The sequence below is a fragment of the Heteronotia binoei genome, chromosome 17 (assembly GCF_032191835.1).
Source record: "Heteronotia binoei isolate CCM8104 ecotype False Entrance Well chromosome 17, APGP_CSIRO_Hbin_v1, whole genome shotgun sequence".
NCBI lineage: Eukaryota > Metazoa > Chordata > Lepidosauria > Squamata > Gekkonidae > Heteronotia > Heteronotia binoei.
In genome coordinates this window covers 21,546,669-21,570,987 of record NC_083239.1, presented here as the reverse complement: position 1 = coordinate 21,570,987, position 24,319 = coordinate 21,546,669, and the positions used below count along the sequence as shown (strand labels likewise).

The window sequence follows — 24,319 nt, the reverse complement described above, 5'->3', positions numbered from 1 at the left end:
TCCCCCTTCCCCCAAGAAGTAATATTCCTTTGAGCCCTGCAACAGCACTCAAAGGAGAGGAGGCTACTCCTGCCCTCTGCAACAGAGGAATAAATCCTGCTGCACAAAAGGGGCAGGTAAACTCAGCTGTCTCCCCACCCCACCTAATCCCTTGCCCAAAATAAGATGCTCACTGTGCTCCTCTCTCCACCAGCCTTCCAGACACCTGCCTCTTCCCTTTCCTAGCCCCGTTTCTCCAACCTGTTTGGGGCTTTATTTGCGCACCCTGGACCCCAGTTCCAGCTACCATGTTGCAATATTGCAATACTCCACATACACGGCTGAGAAGCATGACAGCAAAATCCACCACCAAGAGTACCAAGGCAGGAGCAAAGGCAAAAGTCCCTAGGATGTCTAGGAATAGAGTGGGTTGGCCTTCCTTGCAAATTGGTCAACAGTGACCTTAGAAATCCATGAATATGCAAAGCTGCCATCCACAAAATCCAACCATCAGTCCATCTGGATCAGTATTGTCTAATCTAACCAGCTGTGGTTCTCCAGGGTCTCAGGAGGAGGTCTTCCACATCACCTCCTATGGGAGCCTTTAGACTGGAGTTGCTGGAAATCGAACCTGGGACCTTCTGGTATGCAAAGCAGATGTTGTATCACTAAACCACAACCCCTGCTCAATCCAGAGATGCCCTTCCTCACCACAACTCCATCCATCATTTTTTTAATCCTATCCATCCCCCTGAGGAACTCTGGGTTCTCCCCTCCTCCATTTTAAATTAGGCAGAGAGAGTGACCAGTAACTTTTAAGCATCATGGCGAAGCAGGGATTTGAATGAAGGTTTCCCAGAAACACAGACCTTGCTGGCCAGATGCAAGCTTTAACTAGAAGGTGTTTCATAATCCCTACATTGGCACAAAGAAGCCTCCATTCCTGCATCCTGCATTCCTGGCAGAATGAGAAAGAACTGAATATCTCTGGCCCTTCACCATGTCATAAAAATGTTTAGATGTAAGATGGACATAGATGTGCCAAACCACAAATCAGCACATGTCTAGTCTCTCTCTTCTATACACACACACATGTATACACATTGGTAATTTAAAGAAAATCAAGCAGGCTTCCCGTGTCAGTCTCTGGGTGCAGGAAGCCATGGACTGGCTGATCAAATATCCTTCCATATGGATACTTTGGTGTTTTTTCTTTGCTCATCCTCTGGAGAAGCAGATGGGAGATAACAGACGTTGGATGCTGAGGGAACAGCAGAGGAGCACTCTTGGCTGTGACAACTCAAAAGCAAATGGATCGTGTTTAAGAGAATCACCTGCCCCCCTCTGTCAAGAATGCCTCATTCATACTGTAACTTAACACGCCCCAAAAGTCGACACCCCAGAGACACCAGAGCTTAGCAAAGAAGCTCAATACAGAGGGTAGAATTAACAGGGAGGGGGAGGAGATGAACAAGGCTCCATTATTTTTCAAGTCCCTCACAAAATTCCTCGGCAAGCCGCCTCATAGCCAATTCTTCCCTCTTTGTCCAGCCCCCCCCTCTAATAATTGCAGCTTCCTTCTTTGTTTGTTTGTTTTTTCACACATAAAAGATTTTTTGATCCTTTTCTGTTCTCATAAAGCTCTCACTGCCCAGACAGGGCACACTTCACATTTCACTTCACATTTAAATTCCATCTCACAGAGACTTGAGAGGAGAGACAGAAGCAGAGAACAAGGTAACCCCACAAGGCTGGCATAGGGCAAGGTCCCAGCTTCTCCACAAACCAGAGCCAGCTTCATCATCTGAAAACAAGGCACAGATTGATTGATTGATTGATTTACTTAGGCAGAAAAGAGAAGAGGAACTTCTCAGTATAGCCCAGTTCCCAACAAGTCATTCTCTGGCTAGAAAAGGACGACTGTTTGTCGGAGAGCTGAATGCTCGACAGAGGGCTCCTGGCTCATAGCTTTTGCCCCACCTGGGCCAAAGAGGTTGGCAGGTTTTTGTAGTATTAGAGAAAAGCTGTGAAACCTTTTGGCCAGGAGCAACTGCTGGACCATATATGAACCACCGGAAGCCTCCTCCAAACTGCACAATTCTCTTTCAACCTCTTTATATGCCTCCTGCCTGTGTTTATTTTTTCCCCTTCCTACCCAGCCACTTGTACTTTTTGAAACTCAAGGGAAAGGAGAAACCATCTGTGCATACCTTTCAGGTTGTTGAGCCCATCCAGGAACTTCTGATATTTCTGGGTATTCATTGGCCTGCGGTGTCTACCCCACCTTCAGCTGGCAGAAGTCGTGATCATGATCCAAAGGGCCTGAGAGAACGGACCGCAAAACCCCAAGGTATTCCCAGCCTCTCCCCTGCCCTGCTCTGAATGCACCAGCAGCTGTACCAGAATTGCACTTTGACCACTCCTGAAGCAGTGAGGTCACCAGTACAGCCTCCCTGTGCTACTACAGCCCTCTTTGTGTTTCCTTATTTGATGAAATGTGCATTAAAACCTCATTGGGTGCCAGCCAACTAGCCCCTGCCCCCACCCCTCCCTTTTATGCAAAAGAGCAGCGACACATTAGAAAGGTTCCATCTGTGAGTGAACAGGAGGTATAGGGTTCCACACACATACACACACACCCCACCCCCTAAAACCAACTGCACACATAGAGGCACAGGGATGTAAAGGCAGACGCTCTCTTAGGATTTGAAGAAGAACTGACGCTGTTGGAAAGGATGGGCAATAATGATTTCAATAGCAAACATTAAAGAAATTATCCAGGAGTGGGGTTGTTCAGAAATGCAACCATTCTAAATACAAGTGGAGAGAAGATGAATGGAGCATTTGCCTTTACAGATCTTCAATAAAGCAAAATGGAACAACAGCAACAGAAATCAAAACCAAGACACCAAGAATGACAGTAAAACAAAAACCATATATAAATACAAAATACTTTAAGGTATAGCATAAAAAGACTATTATTTATATTATTCATACATGTGCACTATTTTTATTATTCCTGCTTTAGAAATGTGTACAGGTTTGGAGGGCTGATGAATCCATAAGGTCAATAATAAGTTTTAGAGTCTTTTTTTTTATACTATCGTTTAAGGATCTTCAAGAGCCCCGTGGCGCAGAGTGTTAAAGCTGCAGTACTGCAGTCCTAAGCTCTGCTCACGACCTGAGTTCGATCCCCGGTGGAAGCTGGGTTTTCAGGTAGCCGGCTCGAGGTTGACTCAGCCTTCCATCCTTCCAAGGTTGGTAAAATGAGTACCCAGCTTGCTGGGGGGGAAATGTAGATGATTGGGGAAGGCAATGGCAAACCACCCCATAAAAAGTCTGCCGTGAAAACGTTGTGAAAGCAACGTCACCCCAGAGTTGGAAATGGCTGGCGCTTGCACAGGGGACCTTTCCTTTCCTTAAGGATCTTCACAAGCAAGGCTGAGCATAGCCCTGCAAAGTAGGCCAGCAAACTGAAGGGTAGGGGACATGTTTAAAAAACAGCACCTTGCTGAAGTACTACTGAGCCCATTTATGGCTGAAGCAAGACTTAAACTCCAAGTACTAACCAGGACCGATCCAGCTTATCTTCTAAAATCTGATGAGATCGGGCTAGCCTGGGCAATCCAGGTCAGGACAGGACCTGAATTTCTGTTCTGCATTTTATACTCCCCATCCTCACTTCAAAACATTTGCTACTCTTATCTGGTACTCAAGCCAGGTGAATCAAAAGGCTGACTATAAATAAAGGAAAAATGTGTTTCTGCACATTTTCTCATTTTGCATTTGTGTGCTAAAAATGCACTATGTATTTATTTATAAAATTTATGCTACACTTTTCTGCTCTAAGACTAAAAACATACAGAATAAAAAACATTCTTTAAATAAAAAACCAAGTAATTCAAAAATTAAAACCAAAGCTAAAATACAAAAACATACAAAGAGAATAAAAAAGACATTAGGAACAAAAACATTAAAAAAAGAGAATGAAAAAGAAGTAGGGCAGGAAGAAGGCATCACTGAAGGAACAGCAGATTGAACAAAAAAGCCTTCACAACACACACTTCCTTACTTTCCAAGGGTGTCTGGCATGACAGGAAGAAAAATAAGCAAGGTGTAAAAGGTGTGAGAGGTTCCTCCCCACAAGTCCTCACACACGGCATGTGTGACGCAGCCTGTCATGCTTATTGTCAGAGAATTCCCACATCATTTTTTTTCTGACGAATTCTCACATATTAACATCTGCAGCGAAAACCTCACATCCCATTGTGAACTGTTGCTATGGTTACAACTAAATTCATACTGTGGCAAAAAAAAATGAAGTTTTGGAAGATGTGTGAACAAGCACGGGGCTTGTAGGAATGTGGCCTTCAGAGGTTGCAGCTCTCCAATGGATAGGAAGGACACAAATATGATAAATTTGCAGGTAATGAAAATGAGTTCATGGCCGTATGACTAATCTGAACTGTAGGGAAAAGCTTTTTTCCAAGGCAGGACTCGCTGATGAAGAAAAGCAAATTCTGATTGCTTAACCAAAAGATTGCCAACTTCCAGGCAGGATCTGGAGTTCTCCTGGAATTGCAAATGATCTCCAGATTACAGAGATCAGTATCCCTGGAGAAATGGTAACTTTGGAAAGCAAACTTTAAACTAAAGTCCATGCTGAGCTCCCTTTCCAGGACTTTTTCAACCCAGTCACCAACTCTTTGTAACACGACTGCTGTACTACAGCACGCACTCACTGGAATGTTATTTTCCTTTCTTTTTTTCATATACATTAGATGAGGAAAAGAGACTTGACACTTGAGTGCAAGGACCTGCCGGCTGTTGGGGCCTTGCACAGATTATGTTCTGTTGCAAACTGCTCTATCTGCTAGTTTCCTCAATTTCTCTAGAGGGGGAGCAAAATGCTTCGCCACAAACTCTCGGTGTTCAACTGCATGCCAAAGCCGCAGGATTCTGTCACTTGAAATGACCACCACGTGCTCACCTGGGCCTACCCACAAAACTACACAGGGGGCAGGCAAGTGGGCAATTTCCCAACCCACCCAAAAAGAGGCTCAAGCTTTGCTCATGCCCTTTTGCAAATCCAGTCCAGCCATTTTTTTAAAAAAGCCCATCAGGAATTCAATTGCATATTAGGCCACACATCCCAACATCACCATTGTTTCACACAGGGCTTTTTTTGTAGAAAAAGCCCAGCATGAACACATTTGCAGCCAGAACTGCGTTCCTGTGCGTGCCTTCCTGCTGCTCACTACTCTCCCTGCTCCTGCTCCTGCTGCTCGCCCATCTCTGCCTGGCTTCTTCAGCCACTTTCTCCCCCTCCCCCTCTGCAAGTGGCCCAGCACAGCCAGCCTCCCACTTTCTGATACAACTCCCACGTTGGTCTCCTTAGCAATGGCAGCCCCAGTTGCCACTCTGTGGCCTGACGAACGTCGTCTGGGGGAGGAGGGCAGCTAAACCTCCAGGGCAGAGACTGGGCCGTTCTGCTTGGATTGGAAATGCCAACGTTGCGTGGGAGATCTGTGTGAGAAGCAGTCAGAGGTGAAATGTCCCAATGGGCAGAGAGGTTTTTTTATTTATTTATTGGCTCTTAAAAGTATATGTGGATATCGCTAGTCCACCTTATATAACGTATGCGTATGAAGCAATGCTGAATACTACACTATTTTTATACATGCCAAAATAAAAGAGGATCTTAACTGTTGCTACTGTACACTCCTTCCTTCTGTCTCAGACATTTATTCCCTTTTTCTCCATTAAAGCCCCAGTGGAAAGTGGGCCAGAATGAGAAGATAATGGACGCCAACATTTTCTGATGCTACATTTTTCCATGGAAATATTTACGGCCCACAAATATTTATAGTCTGTTTCTCTATAGCTGTCGAGGCTGTTGCACTGCAAATCAATCATGTTAGACAGGCTAAATGTGGGATCTGAAGCATGGACAAACCCCCGTGCTCGTACATGATCCAGGCCTCTACACGATATATTTACCTTAATTTGCTAACATTATTTAAATGTGAATCGGAAATACCACTGCCAATGGAGTAGACTGGTAAGCCAACTGTTTCACCAGTATAGTCAGTTGAGCACCAGACAAATACAGGGCTTTTTTTTGTTTAAAAAAAGAAAAAGCCCAGCAGGAACTCATTTGGATATTGGGCCACACCCTCTGACATCACCACTGTTTCACGCAAGGCCTCTTTGTAGAAAAAGCTCAGCAGGAATTCATTTACATATTAGGCCACACCCCTTGAAACCAAGCCAGCTGAAACTGTGTTCCTGTGCATTCCTGTTCAAAAAAAGCCCTGGACAAATGTATTAGGTAAAGTGTTCCATTGAGTTACAATGGACTCCTGGAGACCCCATGGGGGTTTCACGGCAAAAGATGAGCAGAGGTGGTTTGACATTGTCTGCCTCTATGTAATAACCCTGGTCTTCACCCATTCAAGTACCCAGCCTGCTTAGCTGCCAAGATTACCTTCTTACAATCCCTGGGCCTAAGGAGGCCCATCTGAAAGTGACCAGAGACAGGGCCTTCTCGATTGCAGCTCCCTGTTGGTGGAATCAGCTCCCGGAGGAGGTAAGGGCCCTGCGGAACCTTGAACAGTTCCGCAGGGCTTGCGAAACAGCCCTCTTCCGGTTGGCATATAATTGTTATCGAAATGCCTGAATATTCAAATCTCGAACATCAGATTTTTAATACTGGAATATTGAAGAATTTATTTAAAGAAGGTAGCATAGCACATACTGAAGTGAGTTACATGTTTTAATGTATTTTATATGTATTTTATGTATTTTATTGTATAATTATAATTATCAATGTATTATTAAGGTATTTTAAATTGAGTTGTTAGTTTTTGTGTTGTAAGCCGCCCTGAGCCCGCCTCGGTGGGGTAGGGCGGGATATAAATCGAATAAAATAAATAAAATAAATTACGCTAGCCTGGGCTATTAGGGCTGATACAAACATATTCCCTGAAATAATTATACTAAGGGCCCCACTTTCAGTCCAAATTAGTTGAGGTCCTACAGTGATTCTTAATAGATACTATGGGACCTCTTAAAAGGTGTTCCACAAATCCTTTGGGCCTGGGGCATTCAGAAATTTGGGGCCAAACAGGGGGAGCAATTGTGATCCATTAGCTGCCTTTCTCCCTTGCAGAACTTAAGGCAGCTTACAATATAAATAAAACAAATATAAAAGCACAAGAAAAACAATACAGATAAAACAACTATCATAAACACAAATAAAGAGTCACAATTTACTTAGATCCTAATTTGTGAGACAGACTCTGGTATAACACACAAGACTAAATTAATCCCACTCAGAATTCCAAATGAGGAATCTAAAACAACTTGCCTCTGAGCATGCACAGAAAGCACACTGCCCCTGTCAATCCCAGGGCTTTTTTTCTGGGTGAACACAGTGGAACAGAGTTCCAGAACCTCTTTGTGGAAACAAAATTATCAAAAATGTTAAAATTTCATGAGGGGCACCTGTGTGTTTCTCCTTCATTTCCCTCTTGAGAGCAGGACCGGATCTACATTTTTTGGGGGGACGGGGCAAAATGGTGCCCCCTTACAGGCTATTCTATCTTATGGCCCCATAGAGTACAATGGACTTCATACCAAATTTGGCGCCCCACCTCTGCTGGCGCCCGGGACAAGCACCCTCCCCCCCCCCGCAATCCGGCCCTGCTTGAGTTTTAGCACCTCTTTTTCAGAAAAAAAAGCCCTGGACTCACTCTATAACAACAATATTTATACCAAGTACAAAAGATGAACATCAAATATGAAGGATGCATCGGAGTGTTTTTCTTTAGAGCTTTTCCTACTTCAGAATACATAAACACCATGAATGAAGGGGGGTCATTTTTCTAAGAGGAAAGCCCCTCAAGAGCAGAAGGGCACATCCAAGACAGCCACAGGATCAGTTTCCTCGACAATCAAAATGAGCCTCGGACACCAGTTGCCATTTCTCGTCCCCAACAGCAGCTGTTTGCCCAGGAATCCAAGAGGCATCAATGCTCCTCCGGTGTCTGCAGACTGCAGTGCTAAAAAGCAGGTGCTCCAAAGCCATTCTTTTGTGCCCCCCCCCCCCCCCGCAACACACACACACAACCTACAGCAGCATCCTGGAATAGAGTGTCAGGTAGCAAAGGGGTATTATATCTCCTTGGAGACAGCTTGGCCCCAAGAGCTCTGCTCAGCCTGAGGACCAAATGTGGAGGTCAAAAAGAAATCCCCTTTATGCCCCCAAGTCAGATTGTTGCTGGCCTAAGAGTAAGGGAGGGGGTGTGCCTTCCACATGACTTGCAGTCAGCCCCCCTTGCCTGGGTTCTAGGGTTACCAAGCTCCAGGAGGGACATGGAGGTCTCCCGGAACTGCCACTGTTCTCCAAAGCATAGAAAACAGTTCTCCTGGAGAAAATGGTTGCTTCGGAGGGTGAAGCCTATAGCAATATACCCCACCACCACCACTGAGGTTTCTCCTCTGTCCAAACTCCACTCTCCCCAAGCTTTGCCCCCCAAATCCCCAGGATCTTTCCAGCCTAGAGCTGGCAACCCTAAGAGGATCCCAAACTATTTCTTCCGCAAGCACCACACTACCAAGGCACCAGCTCTTGTTCTAGGGTGTCAAGATCAGCTAATAACGACTTAAGACTGGGGGATCATGGCCTAAGCAATAGGCCCTGTTAAAATCATAATGGATCCACTGCTGCTAATGTTCTACCTTAGTTGCTCCCCTTCCCCCCCCTTTTCTTATCTTGATTTATAACTTGTTTACAAGTAACTAGCCAGTGCCTTTTCAGGGCCTGAGGTGGGAGGAGGCCTTGCATAACAATTCAAGAGCATTTGCTAGCTATCCTGAGAAAGTATCTAGTAGTTGTATGTGAATGTTTCCTCCTGTAAACCACCCCCCCCCCCGTAGGGATGCTTTTGAAGTGTACCTTAAAACCCATGTATCAATGTATTGGTTTCATTCTTAGCAAGCTAGAGGCTTGCGCCAGAGTACCAGTTATCAATAAATGAAGACTTAGTATCAACTCTGACTCGTTCTTGAATCTGTCGACTTGACATTTTGCTAAGAATCAACTTTGAAGCTTAACCACCCTGGCCACTTTGCAGCGAAATGGCTGAAAAGATACCAGAAGGCAGTGAGCTTCCTGACACCGAAGAAGGGCCGTTCATTCCCTGGCATGTCTTGGATGCCTGGAGAGTAGTGGCATCTCCTCCACAGTTCCAGCAACTGCTCGTCACTCCGAGGCAGTGGCAGCCCCGGACCTCCACCAGCACCATGGATGAGGCCCCGGCTAGACATGAAGCCATCCTGACCCAACACATGCGAAGGGTGCGAATAGTGAACGCAGAAGGGCCCAATCCAGGGCCCATGGAGCCAGGGGAGATCGACGCTATCGTGGCGGTCCCGTTACACGAGGAGTGCCCGCAACCAGACGAGGGAGAAGTGGGGGCAACGGCCCCAAGGGATGAGGAGGATGAAACAGCCAGGGAGTTTCGAGCCATGGTCCGCAAGGAAGTGGAGAGCGTGGTCAAGGGCCTGAAGACAGAGATGCAGGCCATGACCAACCGCATGGCGGGAGAGATCACAAGAGAGATCTCTCGCTCTCTAGGGCTGCCTGGGCCCAGAAGGATTACTCAACCCCCCCCCCCCCATACGGCAGCCACCAGCACCAGTGATTCCCGTGCCAGCGGCACCGGCCGTGGCCCCAGCGCCACACGCAGCACCCCAGCTGGCGGGCCCCCCTCCTGCTCCTCGCAACGGAGGGAGAGGAAGGGAGCTCGACGCTACCTTCGATGGGGACCCGGATGAGGTTGAATACTTTACAATCCAGGCGAACAGCTATATGCATTATTGGGGAAATACCTTCCCAGATGAGTTCAGCCGAGTGGATTACCTGGGGTCGAAACTGAAAGGGGCAGCCAAAAGGTGGTACGTAAGCCTGTACGAAGCCATGAGCCCAGAACTGGACTATGTAGCAACATTTCTACAGGCTCTGTTGGCCCAGTATGAAGACCCCCTCCAGGAGACCTGAGCGCTGGCGGCCCTGCGCGACATGCAACAGGGGCAGAAGTCGATCCGGGAGTATGCTACGGACTTCCGAGCCAACGCAGCCAAGGTGCGAGGGTGGAGCGAGCTGATGAAGATCGAGCACTTCACCCAGGGGCTGAATGCGGGCATATTGGATCTGGCCCTCACCCAAGCCCGACCTACCACGTTGGTTGGTTGGATCCAGCTAGCAGGTGAGGTTGAGATTAATTTGAAATGCATCGCCCTGCAATGCCAGCAACAGAGCGCAAAAGGAGGACAGGACCCGAAAGCAACCCCGAAAGCAGAGGTGAAAAAGCCGGCCGGTGGGGGTAAACCAAACGGGACCCGCAAGTGCTTTCGGTGTGGAGACCCAGGGCACCTGGCAAGCAGCTGCATGAACCCGCAGCGAACACCACCAAGTGCCCCGAAGCAGAGCACTCCCGTCCCGAAGAAGGCTCCCGGCCACCCTAAGGAAGCGGCGAAAAGCAACGTGGCAGCCATCAAAGAGGGGGAAGAGGAACCGTTCCTGAGCGACGAGCTGGGCGAGTTGGTCTGGATGGAGGAGTCGTCGGGAAACGAGAATGACCTGCTCTGAAGGGTGCCCACCAGAAGGTCGCAGAGGAGCCGGCACCAGTGAGGGTAAGAGTGACTGGATCACTATGTTTTGTACCAGTGAGACTGTTGAACCACAAACTCAAGAGGTTCTTGCAAGTGAGGGCGTTAATTGACTCGGGGTGCAACAGGGAATTAATAACGCCTAAGATAGTAGAGGCCTTAGGCCTGACTACCAACCCCCTCCCCTGCCCCATACAGTTCGAGCAGATGGATGGGTCAGTGATGCGGGGGGAGCCCTGTGCTTCAGAGACTCAATTTCTGCCGATGGGGATTGAGGAGCATTGGGAGGAGGAGTCTTTTGTAATCGCCCCCTCCTGCTCTTACCCGGTAGTGTTGGGGGTGGGGTGGCTGGCCAGGCACGAACCAGACATTCGGTGGGGGAGGCAAACCATAAGGTTCATAGATCCGCTGTGCAAAGATCACCTATGGAACTTGGAGTGGGGGCCTTGCCCTCCGCCCTCCACCGAGAGGGTGTGCCTGACACTGGAAGAAGTCCCGGAAATCCCCCGGGTATACCGGGACTTGATGGGGCTGTTCAGTGAGCAGGGCGCCAATGATCTGCCGCCCCATAGGGACACGGACTGTGCTATCGCATTAATACCGGGGAAATCACTCCCCAAAGCCAAACTGTACCCGATGGGATGGGCGGAGAAGGCGGAGCTGCGCAAATTTCTGGACAAAAACTTAAAACGGGGGTTTATTAGGCTGGCCACAGCCCCCCACACAGCCCCGGTCCTGTTCCGGAAAAAGAAGGACGGCTCACTTAGACTTTGCACAGATTTTCGCGGGATAAACGCGATTTCAACTTCCAACGCCTACCCCATCCCCCTCATTAAAGACTTATTGAGTACTGTGTTGGAGGGGAAAATTTTTACAAAGTTGGACTTGAGAGATGCATATTTCAGAGTGCGCATTAAGGAGGGGGGTGAGTGGAAAACGGCATTCAACATACCACTGGGGCAGTTCGAATACCTGGGGATGCCGTTTGGACTGCAAAGGGCCCCCCGGGTGTTCATGAGTATTATAAACAATGTATTAAGAAAGTTTTTGTTTAAGGGGGTGGTGGTGTATCTGGATGACATCATTATTTACTCACAAGACGAACGGTCTCATGTGAAATTGGTGCGGGAGGTGTTAAGCACCCTGTTGGGTCACAAATTGTATGCTAAGCTGTCCAAATGTGAATTTCACAAAACAGAGCTGGACTACTTAGGTTTCCGAGTGTCCGCTAGGGGGCTGGCAATGGACCCGGCGAAAGTGCAAGCCGTACTAGATTGGGCTCCCCCGAGGACGCGTAGACAACTCCAATCGTTCCTCAGGTTCACAAATTTCTATAGGATGTTCATACCGGGGTTCGCACAAATCATGCTCCCCTTAACTGAGTTGTTAAAGATGAAGAGGAAGGGCCCGGAAGCCAAGCGACCGGGAACCCGGTTAAATTGGACATCAAACTTCCAGTAGGCGTTCAATAAATTGAAGCAGCTGTTCACAAGTGAGCCGGTCCTGAGCCACCCCAACGAACTCAAACCCTTCGTTGTACAATGCGACGCCTCCGATGTAGCCGTCGGGGCCATTCTCATGCATAAGGATGAGGAAGGGAAACTGAGGCCGTGTGCTTACATCTCAAAAAAGTTCACGGCAGAGCAAAGGAATTGTTCAGTGTAGGACAAGGAGGCATTTGCAGTAATGTTTGCATTAAAAACATGGCGGTCTTGGTTAGAAGGGGCAAAAGCGCCGTTCGAAATATGGACCGACCACAAAAACCTCGAGGCCCTCACAGGGAAGGGGAAATTGAGTGAAAAACAAATCAGGTGGGCCGGTTTCTTCTCTAAATTCGATTTTGTGCTGAAGCACATCCCCGGCACGAAGAATTTTCTAGCAGACGCTTTGTTTCGCTTGCCCCAGCACAATAGTCAAAGGGAGGAGATAGTGGACTCTTTAGTTCCGCCCACCCAAGTGGCCGCCGTTGTAACTACACGGTCACAAAAGAAACGCCAACTACAGGGGTGGGAAATGGAAAGAATGGCAGCAGAGATTGAAAAGAAGGGGGACGAATGGCCAGGGGAAATCCAGAAAAGAGAGGATGGGCTATGGTACAAGGGAGAAAAACTATACATTCCTAAGGCCATGAGATTAGAAGTATTGCAGTTCTGTCACTCCAACAAACTGGCTGGGCATTTTGGGTACATCAAGACCTTGCATCTGGTCAACAGGCAGTTTTGGTGGCCCTCCATGAAAAGGGATATATCTGAATTTGTATCTACCTGCCCTATCTGCATAATGGCTAAAAGAAGGGGCGTGAAACCCCCTGGACTACTCAAACCGCTGGAGACCACCTCTAGGCCCTGGTCGATAGTCTCCATGGACTTTATTGTAGAGCTACCGCCCTCTCATGGCAAAACTGTAATATTGGTGGTAGTATATACTTTTTCCAAGCAAGCCCACTTTATTCCTTGCGCCTAACTCCCCACCGCAAAGAAGCTGGCTTATTTATTCTTCAACCATGTAGCCAAGCTACACTCAATCCCCGACAAGGTGATTAGTGACCGCAGCCTGCAATTCGTTGCCAACTTCTGGCGGGAGTTCTGTAAACTGATGGGCATGGAGCAGGGGTTGAGTTCCGCCTACCACCCACAGACGGACGGACAGACTGAGTGTGTGAACGGGCTTCTAGAGCAGTACTTAAGGTGCTATATAAATCATCAACAATCCAACTGGGTGGATCTATTGCCCTTTGCAGAGTACTGCTATAACAACAGTGTCCACAGCTCCACCAAAGCCTCCCCCTTTCAGACCGTGAGTGGGTATGAGGGAAAGCCCCTCCTGCTGCTACCAGGGAGGGGAGTAAAGAAAGAGGCGAGCCCTTTTGATCAGTGTTGGGGCATGCTGACTAAGAGTTGGAAGGAAATACAGGAGAACTTGGGAGTAGCCAAAGAAGCTTACAAAAAGCAATATGACAAAAGCCATGTCCCTGTCTGGGATTTCAAAGTAGGAGACTCAGTGTTTGTGTCTACAAAAAACCTTCCACTCACTCAGCCATCCAAAAAGTTAGCTTACAAATACCTGGGTCCTTTTAAAATCAAGAGGGTGATAAATAAAATTACAGTAGAGCTGGAGTTGCCAAAGATGTTCAGTAAAGTGTACCCTGTCTTTCATTGCAGTCTTCTTCGGAAAGACCCTGGTTGTTCCCCTTGGCATCCTCGGCCAGAAACACCCCAACCTATCCAGGTGGGGAGCCAGAGTCACCATGAGATCCAGGAAATCTTGGACTCAAAGCTTAAACATGGGAAGATGTATTATCTAATTAGATGGAAATATTTCCCTCCTAGTGAAAATGAGTGGGTAGCAGAGAAAGATGGGTCAGCCCCTGACCTTATCAAGAAATTTCTATCTAAACACACTCAGAGGCCGAGAGGGTCAGCTTGAGGGGGGCAGTATGTCACGATCGACTAATAAGACTGCGGGATCATGGCTTAAGCAATAGGCCCTGTTAAAATCATAATGGATCCACTGCTGCTAATGTTCTACCTTAGTTGCTCCCCTTCCCCCCTTTTCTTATTTGGATTTATAACTGGTGTAAAGGAACTAGCCGGCGCCTTTTCAGGGCCTGAGATGGGAGGAGGCCTTGCATAACAATTCAAGAGCATTTGCTAGCTATCGTCTGAGAAAGTATCTAGTAGTTGTATGTGAATGTTTCCTCCTGTAACCCCCCCCCCCCGTAGGAATGCTTTTGAAGTGTACCTTAAAACCCATGTATCAATGTATTGGTTTAATTCTTAGCAAGCTAGAGGCTTGCGCCAGAGTACCGGTTATCAATAAATGAAGACTTAGTATCAACTTTGACTCATTCTTGAATCCGTCGACTTGACATAGGGTGCACTGGAGTTAGAATGATCTTGGCAGGACCCAGCTAGTGGGCAAATGCCCCCTTGCCTGGCAGGATGGGTGGATGCTGTTCCACCCAATGCCACAATTCCTGTACCCCCAACCCCTGTGCTTAGGGTTGCTAGCTCTGGGTTGGGAAATACCTGGAGATGTTGGGGGTGGAGCTGGGAGAGGCTGTGGTTTGGAGAAAGGAGGGACATCAGCAGAATATAATGCCATGCAGTGCACCTTCCAAAGCAGTCATTTTCTCCAGGGGAACTGATCTCTGTCGTCTGCAGACAAGTTGTAATTCCAGAAGATCTCCAGCTATCACCTGGAGGTTGGCAATTCTGCGTGAGCTCCTGATTACTGTTTGACTCAAAGCAAAACCAACTACTGCCAAGCTTCATGTCTGAGCATTGGCTAAACACAGTGGGAATTCTTCTCTCCTAAGCTTACTTCGCTTAGCAAACGAAAACGGCCAACACAAGGCAGAGACAGGAGGCCCAATGTGGCCTGGACCTTCCACCTGAATGGCACAGAACTGCTGAGCCAATGAAGCAAGCTGCCTTGACTCAGAGACTGATTTATTGATCTCCAGCAGCAGAATCAGGAGGAGGGGAGGACAAATCCATTATTCCCCTGAGTGAGTGAGAGCAGACCTGACCGCTCAGGAGCGGCCAAGTGGAATGGAGGGCACAGAGGTTGCTCCAATCCTGGTGGAACCTGCTGTGAAGAGAAAGGGCACCCCCTCCCCTCCAAAGGGCAGAGACTGTCTGTGCAGTTGGGTAGGGGAGGGAATCTCCCACATGCAAAGCCCTGGACAGCAAGCTGGATGGATACATTTTTGGAGGACTCAGAAAAGAAGGTTCCAATAGGCCATATCCAGTCTGAAGGAAATTTTTTATCCGGCTATCAAGTAATTTGTCTGATGTCCTGCAGCAGCAGTTTGTGGGTCAATCCTTCCCCAAAAGTGCAGAGCAACAGAAAAGCCATGAAAGTGTGGGAGGAAGACCCACATGCGGCCCCTCAGGCCAACAATATGCCTATACAGGAACAGGGAAATAACACAAAATAACCAGACTGCTATTTTACCTGCATCTTGACACCAGATACCAAACCAGGCACAAAAATATCTAAAGTTATCAGCCCCTATGACAACAGCGAGCTTTTCAAAGGGAGTTCCTAACACATGGCAAAAATCTAGCAAGAAAGAAGGGCTACCAAGGAAGATTGCTAGAGCTCAGGGAGGGGGGAAGGAAGGCTTCAGAGCTCTTGAACACACACTCAGAAGGACAATACGAACAAAGGCAGTTTTGCTTTGTTAGCATAATATAAATCAGCTCCAGAATTAGAGTTAGCCACTACCTGGAGATTAGCAACTCTATCCAGAATCCAGTTTCTATCATGGAATTTTGCGGGGAGCCACATTTCAATTAGGTGGTTACAGTTGACTTATGACTATTGAAGACTGCTCATGAGGTTTTCATAGGGTTGCCAGGTCCAATTCAAGAATATCTGGAGACTTTGGAGGTGGAGCCAGGAAACTTTGGAAGTGGAGCCAGGAGCAAGGTTGTGACAAGCATAATTTAACTTGAAAGGAATTCTGGCCATCACATTTAAAGGGACCACACACCTTTTAAATGCTTTCCCTCCATTTGCAATAATGAAGGATAGGGCACCTTCTTTTGGGGCTCATGGAATTGGTCATCCTGGTCCAATCCTTTTGAAACTTGGAGGTTGTTTTGAGGAGAGGCATCGGATGCTATGCTGCAAATTTGCTGCCTCTACTTCAAAAAAACAGCCTCCCCAGAGCCCCAGATACCCATGGATCAATTCTCCATTATACCCTGTGGGAATCGGTCTCCATAGGGAATAATGAAGTGTCCAGCAGACATTTCCCTCCGAGGGCCTCCAAACCAGGGGAACCCCCTGCCCCCACCCTAGGTTTTCAAGGCAAGAAATGCACAGAGTTGGTCAGCTGTTGCCTGTCTTCCTGTAGTAACCCTGGACTTTCTTGAGGTCTCCATCCAAATACTAACCAGAGCTGACCCTGCTTAGCTTCCAAGACCTGAAGAGAACAGGCTAGCTTGGGCCACCCAGGTCAGGTACATTTTAATTCACTTAGTTTTAGACATATACTTAAACAGCCATACTCAGGTGCCAGTCAAAAGCAACAGCCTGAATGATGCCTGCCGTGCAAAGGACTGAGCCAATGCCGTGCTGAGGTGGTTAGAGGATTTCTCAGACCAAGGGTTTGGATGCCACCCGCCTTCTCTGCTCCAAAGCCACATCCTGCTGCTATTCACAAGCTGCCACAAGAACACTGCTGGCCTCCCCAGAGAAAACAGGCAGTTCTTGAGAACAGGTTGGTTGAGATCCAATTTAATTGTGCTGAGGCAGGGAAGCGCCCCCCCTTCTCTCAGACCCCAAATAAAAGAGAGGGGTGGGGGAGAAAAGACTCCTTAGCAAAAAAGGGAAGCAGATGGTTGTTTCAACAAAGTTATAATTACTGTTGGGAGGGGGGCACATTCAGCCCAGATGCAGCTTTTAATGGATGACCCAAGCCAGGCCTCAGGTACCAGAATGTCCTGGAGCCTACTTTCCCAGTTCATCAACTGTTTCAAGCCTGTGACCCCCAGCAAGAGAATAAAAAGTAACTCAAACTTTTCAACATTTCTTTGTCTCTTTCCTTCACTTCCCTTTGCTCACAAATGCCTGATTGTAACAAGAAAAAGTAGGTCAGGGCCTGGCAGAACCACAGCACTGCAGTGAGAGAAAAGAGAGAGAAGGAAAGATCAGAGATGTGGTCCTGCTGAGTTCCCCTCTCCAGCCGCTCTTAAGGAAAGCCAAATGCTGCCCTGGAGAAGCTGAGAGGGACAACACAATCTCAGTGCCCTTCTTCTCTGAACCAAAGGTGGAGGAGGAAGGGGAAGAAGGCCCATAGTGCATGCCCAGAAACACCCTTCTCCTTAGCTGGACAGGCTTCACTTGGGCCAGAACACAAGGTGCTGGCTGGATCTACCTTCTGTGTCAAAGTTCAGGCAAGGTTAGGGTTGCCAGTTCCAGCCTGGCCACTGGCAGGGGATGGGGGAGTAGAGTTGCCAGATCCACATTAGAAAACTCCTATAGATTTGGGAATGAAACTTGGGGAGAACAGGGACATTAGTGGGGTACAATGCCATCAAGTCCAACCTCCAAAGCATCCATTTTCTCCAGGGGAACTGATCTCTGCAGTCTGGAGATGAGCTGTAAATCCAGGGGATCCCCAGGTCCTACCTGGAGGCTGGCATCTGTAGGCAAGGTAAACATGAAGAGGATGGGGGGTGATCCACCCAGGGCTTTTTTTGTAGAAATAGCTCAGCAGAAACTCATTTGCATATTAGGCCATACCCCCTGACATCACCATTGTTTCACATAGGGCTTTTTGTAGAAAAACCTCAGCAGGAACTCATTTGCATATCAGGCCACACCTCCTGACACCAAGCCAGTCAGAACTGCATTCCTCTGCATTCCTGCTCCAAAAAAGCCCTGGATTTGCCCTCCCCCCTCCTTGGTGCACAAGTTCCCTGCCAAAATGTCTTGATCTGGAAAGCCTTTTCTACGGTCCAGAAAAGTGGGCCACAGCTGTAATCTTGGTGAGCACAGAAAGATGCTCCGACAGGCTCACAGATATTTTATTGCTGGTTCACGTATTGTAGGGCCAGCATGTGAAAACCAGCTTTATAACCACAACGCCCTGAGCAAAGAACAATTTCTGGCCCAGCCTTGAATAGGGGATTTCAGGCTGCTGAGTGAAGTTTCGAGGCAGGCTCAAGCCCCAGCTCCTCCTACCACAGCTATAGCAAAATTCGAGCCCAGCAGCACCTCAAAGACAAAAAGATTCCCAGGTTCTAAGCTTTCAACAGTCGAAGCTCCCTTTGCTAGATGCAAGTAAGACTGGAGATCGCTGAGCCCTTATATCCTAATTATTAGGTAGGAGGGGTGTTGCAAAGAAGGGAGTCCAGTTGCAAAGGCACAATGCAAAATGTAATCAGCTTGATTAGAGGTGGGGGTGGAAACGCTCAGGAGTGGGAAGTCCATAAAAATCATACACGTCATCCATTGGAGGCCCTTGCCAGCTATCAGTCTAGCAGAGCACTTCTGCATCTGGACTGTTCCCTCCCACCCAGCAACACGGTGCTTAACTCTCCGCCCTGTCACCGCACCGCCCCCACCGAGGCCCATTCATGCTTAGGCAATGCTCCCCCCACCAGCCAAACAAGCATGCCTGGAATGCCATGGCTGGGAGAGAGAGAGAGAAATTGCTCCATCTGGCTTTGGAAACCTGAGGCTGTCTGCTGCGAACAGGATATTGCCTCAATATCCCAAGGGTGCATGTCTCTGGAAGACTGGAAAGGAAAAAAAGTCACATTTGCAGCTTCTGGGAGAGCTACCATGAGCTCAGCTGTCTCTTTGCTCTTGGCATCCCAAAGATCTCCCATCCCAGCAGCAAGCAAAGACGCTTCTCAGCAGGAATCAAGAGCATCCAAAACAGCTGACGGGGACGGGTGAAGATGAAATAGCTGTCTGTTCCTTGGGCCTCAGCTCCAATGGAGCCACTAGCAAAAAAGAGGAAGGGAGAGAGAAACCCCCTAGATCCTGCCCCCCCCCCACACATAGAAGCCTTGAGCCAACATGACCCCGGAGGTGCTGATACTCTGCAAATGTCATATTGCTTCCAAGCCAGATTCACACACTGCTTCCACTGAAAGAACCAAGCACTGTTTGTAGGGGGCCATGGGAGTGGGGAGAAGCACAACAGGTGAATGACAGCAGTGCCCCCTTACTGAAGCAAGGGGAGATTCTCTAGAGAGATTTCAGGTCTAGCAGCTGCCCCACAGACAGGAGATTCACTACACTACAGAGGAAACCAAAGACATAGGTAGCCATGCCTCTCCACACAGCAAACGCTGAAAATAGATGCCATGTTTTATCAAGGCCAACCATATTAATAACACGGGGGTTTTGGATCCTCCGGAACTCTTCGTCAGATTGAATGTTCAAAACTTGACCTATGTCAAATGGAATTGCTTAGGTAGGCCAAACTATAACAGAATAGCTCAGGAAGGCACTTTATAAAGGGACTGCACACATCATCTGCTTGCTGCATGTACCACCCTGTAGTCACTGGCACTATACTGTTTTCCACTTCTGCAATACCATTTGTCTGCATTATAACTGCACTCTTTTATAATGTTTAATAAGGATAACAGAGTGCCATCCATCATCGCAACAAATTTATGGTGATCCCTCATGGCAAAAGATAGTTTGCCATTGCCCTCCTCTGCATAGCAGCCATGAACTTCCTTAGTGGTCACCCATCCAAGTACTAACCATGGCTGACCCTTATTAGCTTCCAGGCCTTGACCAGGCTAGTCTGGGCTATTCAGGTTTCTATCATTCACATCTGGCATGCTATGCTTATTCAGATTTCTTTAACCCTTGGCCTATTCCATTGTTTATTAGATGTCTTGCTCAATATTCCCTCTAAGCTGTGGAGTCTTGTGAGCAAAAATTCTACTTTGTGAACTGCTGGCATTAGAGATGTGAGCTATTGCATAAATTAGTTTGCTCCGGGGCCATTTTTTTTTTTTTAGTTAAGACAAAATTGTGTGAGTCAGAGGCTAAAAAATTGTGAGCTAGCTCACACTAACTCAGGTTAGAGGGAACACTGGTCTTGTTATATTGCAGGGGTGGCCAAACTGCGGCTTAGGAGCCACATGTGGCTCTTTCACACATATTGTGCCACTCTCAGAGCTCAAGGAGGAACTTAATGTAAAGTTACTCTAAAGTAAGCATGCTTACCATCAGGACCTCAGTCAACCTCTGGGCACTGATCCAAAGGTAGGTGACTATTTCCAGTGTGTGTAAATTGGGAAGAAAGGGGAAATAGACAGGCTTGCAAGCCCTTCTCCTCCACCACGGAAGTTGTCTAGAGAACTAGTAGGGAAAGAGAGCACAAGAGCTGAGGGAGCCACTGGAAGGAGCAACAGAATTAACGAAGGCAGCACAGGGTTCCCCTTAGTTTCATAGCTCTTGTAAGAGTTGTATTTACTAACTTTGGTGTCAAGACAAAGAAAGGTGCATAATGATGCAAACAGTAGTCAATGTTAATATGGTCAATATGGTATAAACATGTGTGTTTCCTTCTCCCACTGATGCAAAAAAAAAATTCCCTAACCTTTCCCTGGTCTTATGGGGACTGTTCCCAGATTTTTTTTAAGTCTCCTTCTAGCATAGTTGTGTTGTAAAGTGCATACACATGTATTTTATCTTCCTGTGCAAAGAAAATATTAAAGAGTTTTAATGAAGACTTGTGTGTAAAATTTCTTAATGTCTTGCGGCTCTCAAACAAAACATCCGACACTTATTTTATGTGGCTTTTACATTAAGCAAGTTTGGCCACCCCTGTTATATTGATTGTATCAACTTTCAAAGCAAATAACACACTGTGCCTCAAAGAAAAAGGTGAATTTTAATTTTTTTTTTTAAACTACTCCAAACTATTGAAATCAGCCTAGCATTCTACACAAGTCACAAATGAGATTTATGGCCTCAAAAATCATGGCATGAAAGGACTTGTTCCCCCACCCCCCTTTTTTTTTCCTTTTTGCAACACATACCCCAATGTAAAGTTTTGAAGAATGCAAAACTTGCACAATTTTGTTAATTGTGGTTGGTCTTAATAAGAGGTACGACATGTCTTTTGGCACAGGAGAAACACGATAGCCGTGGCAAAGAAACACTAGAAAATAAGTGCCTCTCAAGAGTAGTAAAAATCTTATGCCAGGCGGAAGACAATTAACACCCTTGAATAGTGCTCATAGCACATGCTTACTGCCGCCCAGACATTCAAAATACATTACCACAACCCCATAATTAATTCTGCAACAGAGGAGATCCAAAATAAATGACTTATCAAAGAAACGACCGAAAGTTCATGGCAGAGGCAGGATTCTAACCACAGTGCCCAATCTCTACCAGTGACTCCCAAATAAAGCTATACACCCTTCTAAGTACACTAAAGGCCATGTTGCACTGTTATTAGTGGTGGAGGAAAGTGCTGTCAAGTTACTACCGACTTCTAGCACCCCACAGGCTTTTAATGGCAGAGGTGGTTTGCCTGCCTCTGCGTACTCTCCTATCCAAGAACTGCCCATGATTGCCAAAGCTTAGCTTCCAAGGTCTGACAAGATCAGACTAGCTTGGGCCATCCAGGTCAGTACTCTGCTGGTTATTGTTGTTGAGTCGCACAGTCGATTCCGGCTCTTTGCGACCCCATGGACAAAGTCACGCCAGGCCCTCCTGTCTTCCACCACCCTCTAAAGTCTGCTCAAATTTGTGTTTGTTACATCAATAACACTGTCCAGCCATCTCATCTTTTGCCGTCCCCTTTTTCTTTTGCCTTCTGTCTTTCCCAGCATCAGGATCTTCTCCCTTCTCATTTGGTGGCCAAATATTTGAGCTTCAGCTTCAGCATCTAACCTTCTAGGGAACAGTCAGGGTTGATTTCCCTTAGGACTGACTGACTGGATCTTCTTGCAGCCCAAGGGACTCTCAAGAGTCTTCTCCAGCACCACAGCTCAAAAGCATCTATTCTTCTGCGCTCAGCCTTCCTTATGGTCCAGCTCTCACAGCCATACATTACTACTGGGAATACCATCGCTTTGACTACGGACTTTTGTCGGCAGAGTGATGTCTCTACTTTTTATTATACCGCCCAGGTTTGCCATAGCTGTCATCCCAAGGAGCAAACGTCTTTTGATTTCATGGCTACAGTCACCATCTGCAGTGATCTTGGATCCCAAAAATGTGAAGTCTATCACTGCTTCCGTGTCTTCCCCTTCTGTTTGCCAAGGTGTGATGGGGCCAAATGCCATGATCTTAGTTTTGATGTTGAGTTTCAAGCCTACTTTTGTGCTCTCCTCTTTAACCCTCAATAAGAGGTTCTTGGTTAAAACAATTTATTTGGTAACATATGGTAACAAATAATATTTCTTGCATCTTTAATAACTTCTTTTATCTATCCCATATATTACTTTCTACCCACCCCTCCCCCCCGTTACTTGACCCCCGCCGGTGTTATTTACTTAAAGTACTAATGTTTAAAGGTAAACTAATAAAAACAAAAATTAATATTCTTTTTTCTAAGACTTAATCATTATCAAAAATTGTCCAATGTCCTTTTATTTTCCACTCTTTTTCTACATATCTTCTGAACTTTTTCCACTCCATCTTAAAAACTCCTAAATCATAGTCTCTTAAAATTCTTGTTACTTTGTCCATTTCACTCCATGTCATAACTTTTACAATCCAATCCCATTTCTCTGGTATTTTTTCTTGCTTCCACAACTGCACATATAATGTCCTAGCAGCTGAAAGCAAGTACCAAATTATAGTTCTATCTTCTTTTGGAAATTTTTCCATTTGTAATCCCAACAGAAAAGTCTCTGCAACTTTCTTAAATTCATATCCCAATATTCTAGAAATTTCTTGTTGAATCATCTGCCAATACTTTTTTGCTCTTTCGCAAGTCCACCACATATGGTAGAAAGAACCATCATGTTTTTTACATTTCCAACATCTGTCTGGCATCTTATTATTCATCTTTGCCAATTTCTTAGGAGTCATATACCATCTATACATCATTTTAAAACAGTTCTCTTTAATACTTTGACACGTTGAAAGCTTCATAGAGTTCTTCCACAAATATTCCCAAGTTTCCATCTGTATTTCTTTATTTACATTAATCGCCCACTTAATCATTTGAGATTTCACTACTTCATCTTCCGTAGACCATTTTAAAAGTAATTTATATAATTTTGAAAATAATTTTTCGTTGTCTCCAAGCAGAACTTTTTCCATTTCTGTTTGCTCTTTTCTTATTCCTTCAGTTTTAATGTCATTCTCCACCAAGCTCTTTATTTGTTTCATTTGAAACCAATCATATTTATTATTCAGCTCTTCAGCAGTTTTCAATTCTATTTTGCCACTTTGTATTTTTAATAGTTGATTATATGGCAACCACTTTTCTTCACCCGTCTCAGCTGTTATTTTTATCACTTTGGCTGGCACTATCCATAACGTTTTTTTCTCATCTCCATATTTCTTATATTTCATCCATGTATTTAGCAAGCTGTTTCTTATATAATGGTGAGAGAAAAAGCCGTCTATCTTTTTTTTTCTCATAATACATATAAGCATGCCAGCCAAATTTATTTCCATGACCTTCCAAGGCTAAGAGTTTTTTGTTTAACATTATCCATTCTTTTATCCATACTAAGCAAACTGCTTCATGATATAATTTTAAGTCTGGTAATTGAAATCCGCCTCTCTCTTTTCCATCTGTTAAAATTTTCATTTTAATTCTGGGTTTCTTCCCTGCCCACACAAACTCTGAAATTTTTCTTTGCCATCTATTAAATTGTTTACTGTCTTTCACAATCGGAATAGTTTGAAACAAATACATTATTCTTGGTAGAATATTCATTTTAATTGCGGCTATTCTGCCCAACAGTGACAAATTAAGTTTATTCCGCTTTAACATATCTTCATCCATTTTACGCCATAGCTTCTCATAATTATTTTTGAACAAATCAATATTCTTCATTGGAGGTAATTTCAAGTAGACGGGATTCAATGATGAGTCAAAATTGATACTAAGACTACATTTATTGATAGACCGTTACTTTGGCTCAAGCTTGTGGCTTGAAAGGAATGAGGCCAATACATTGATACAAGAGTTTTAAGGTACACTTCA

At 46.1% G+C, this 24,319-nt stretch overlaps 2 protein-coding genes across 18 annotated transcripts in view; one reads left to right on the top strand and one right to left on the bottom strand.

Annotated features, from left to right (window-relative positions):
* AK2 (adenylate kinase 2) overlaps nucleotides 1-24,319 on the top strand; it is a 436,257-nt gene that overhangs the window by 247,142 nt on the left and 164,796 nt on the right. The window lies entirely within an intron of this gene.
* The window catches only part of MACF1 (microtubule actin crosslinking factor 1), a 414,929-nt gene that overhangs the window by 316,835 nt on the left and 73,775 nt on the right, over nucleotides 1-24,319 (bottom strand). The window contains exon 1 of one of the 17 annotated variants that reach the window (XM_060258439.1): nucleotides 2,190-2,364. The exons of the other annotated variants lie outside the window; for them this stretch is intronic. Within the exon in view, the coding sequence (XP_060114422.1) occupies nucleotides 2,190-2,241 (52 nt within the window). The 5' untranslated portion in view covers nucleotides 2,242-2,364. Of the gene's footprint in view, nucleotides 1-2,189; nucleotides 2,365-24,319 lie in introns of those variants that run through there. 17 annotated transcript variants of the gene reach the window in all.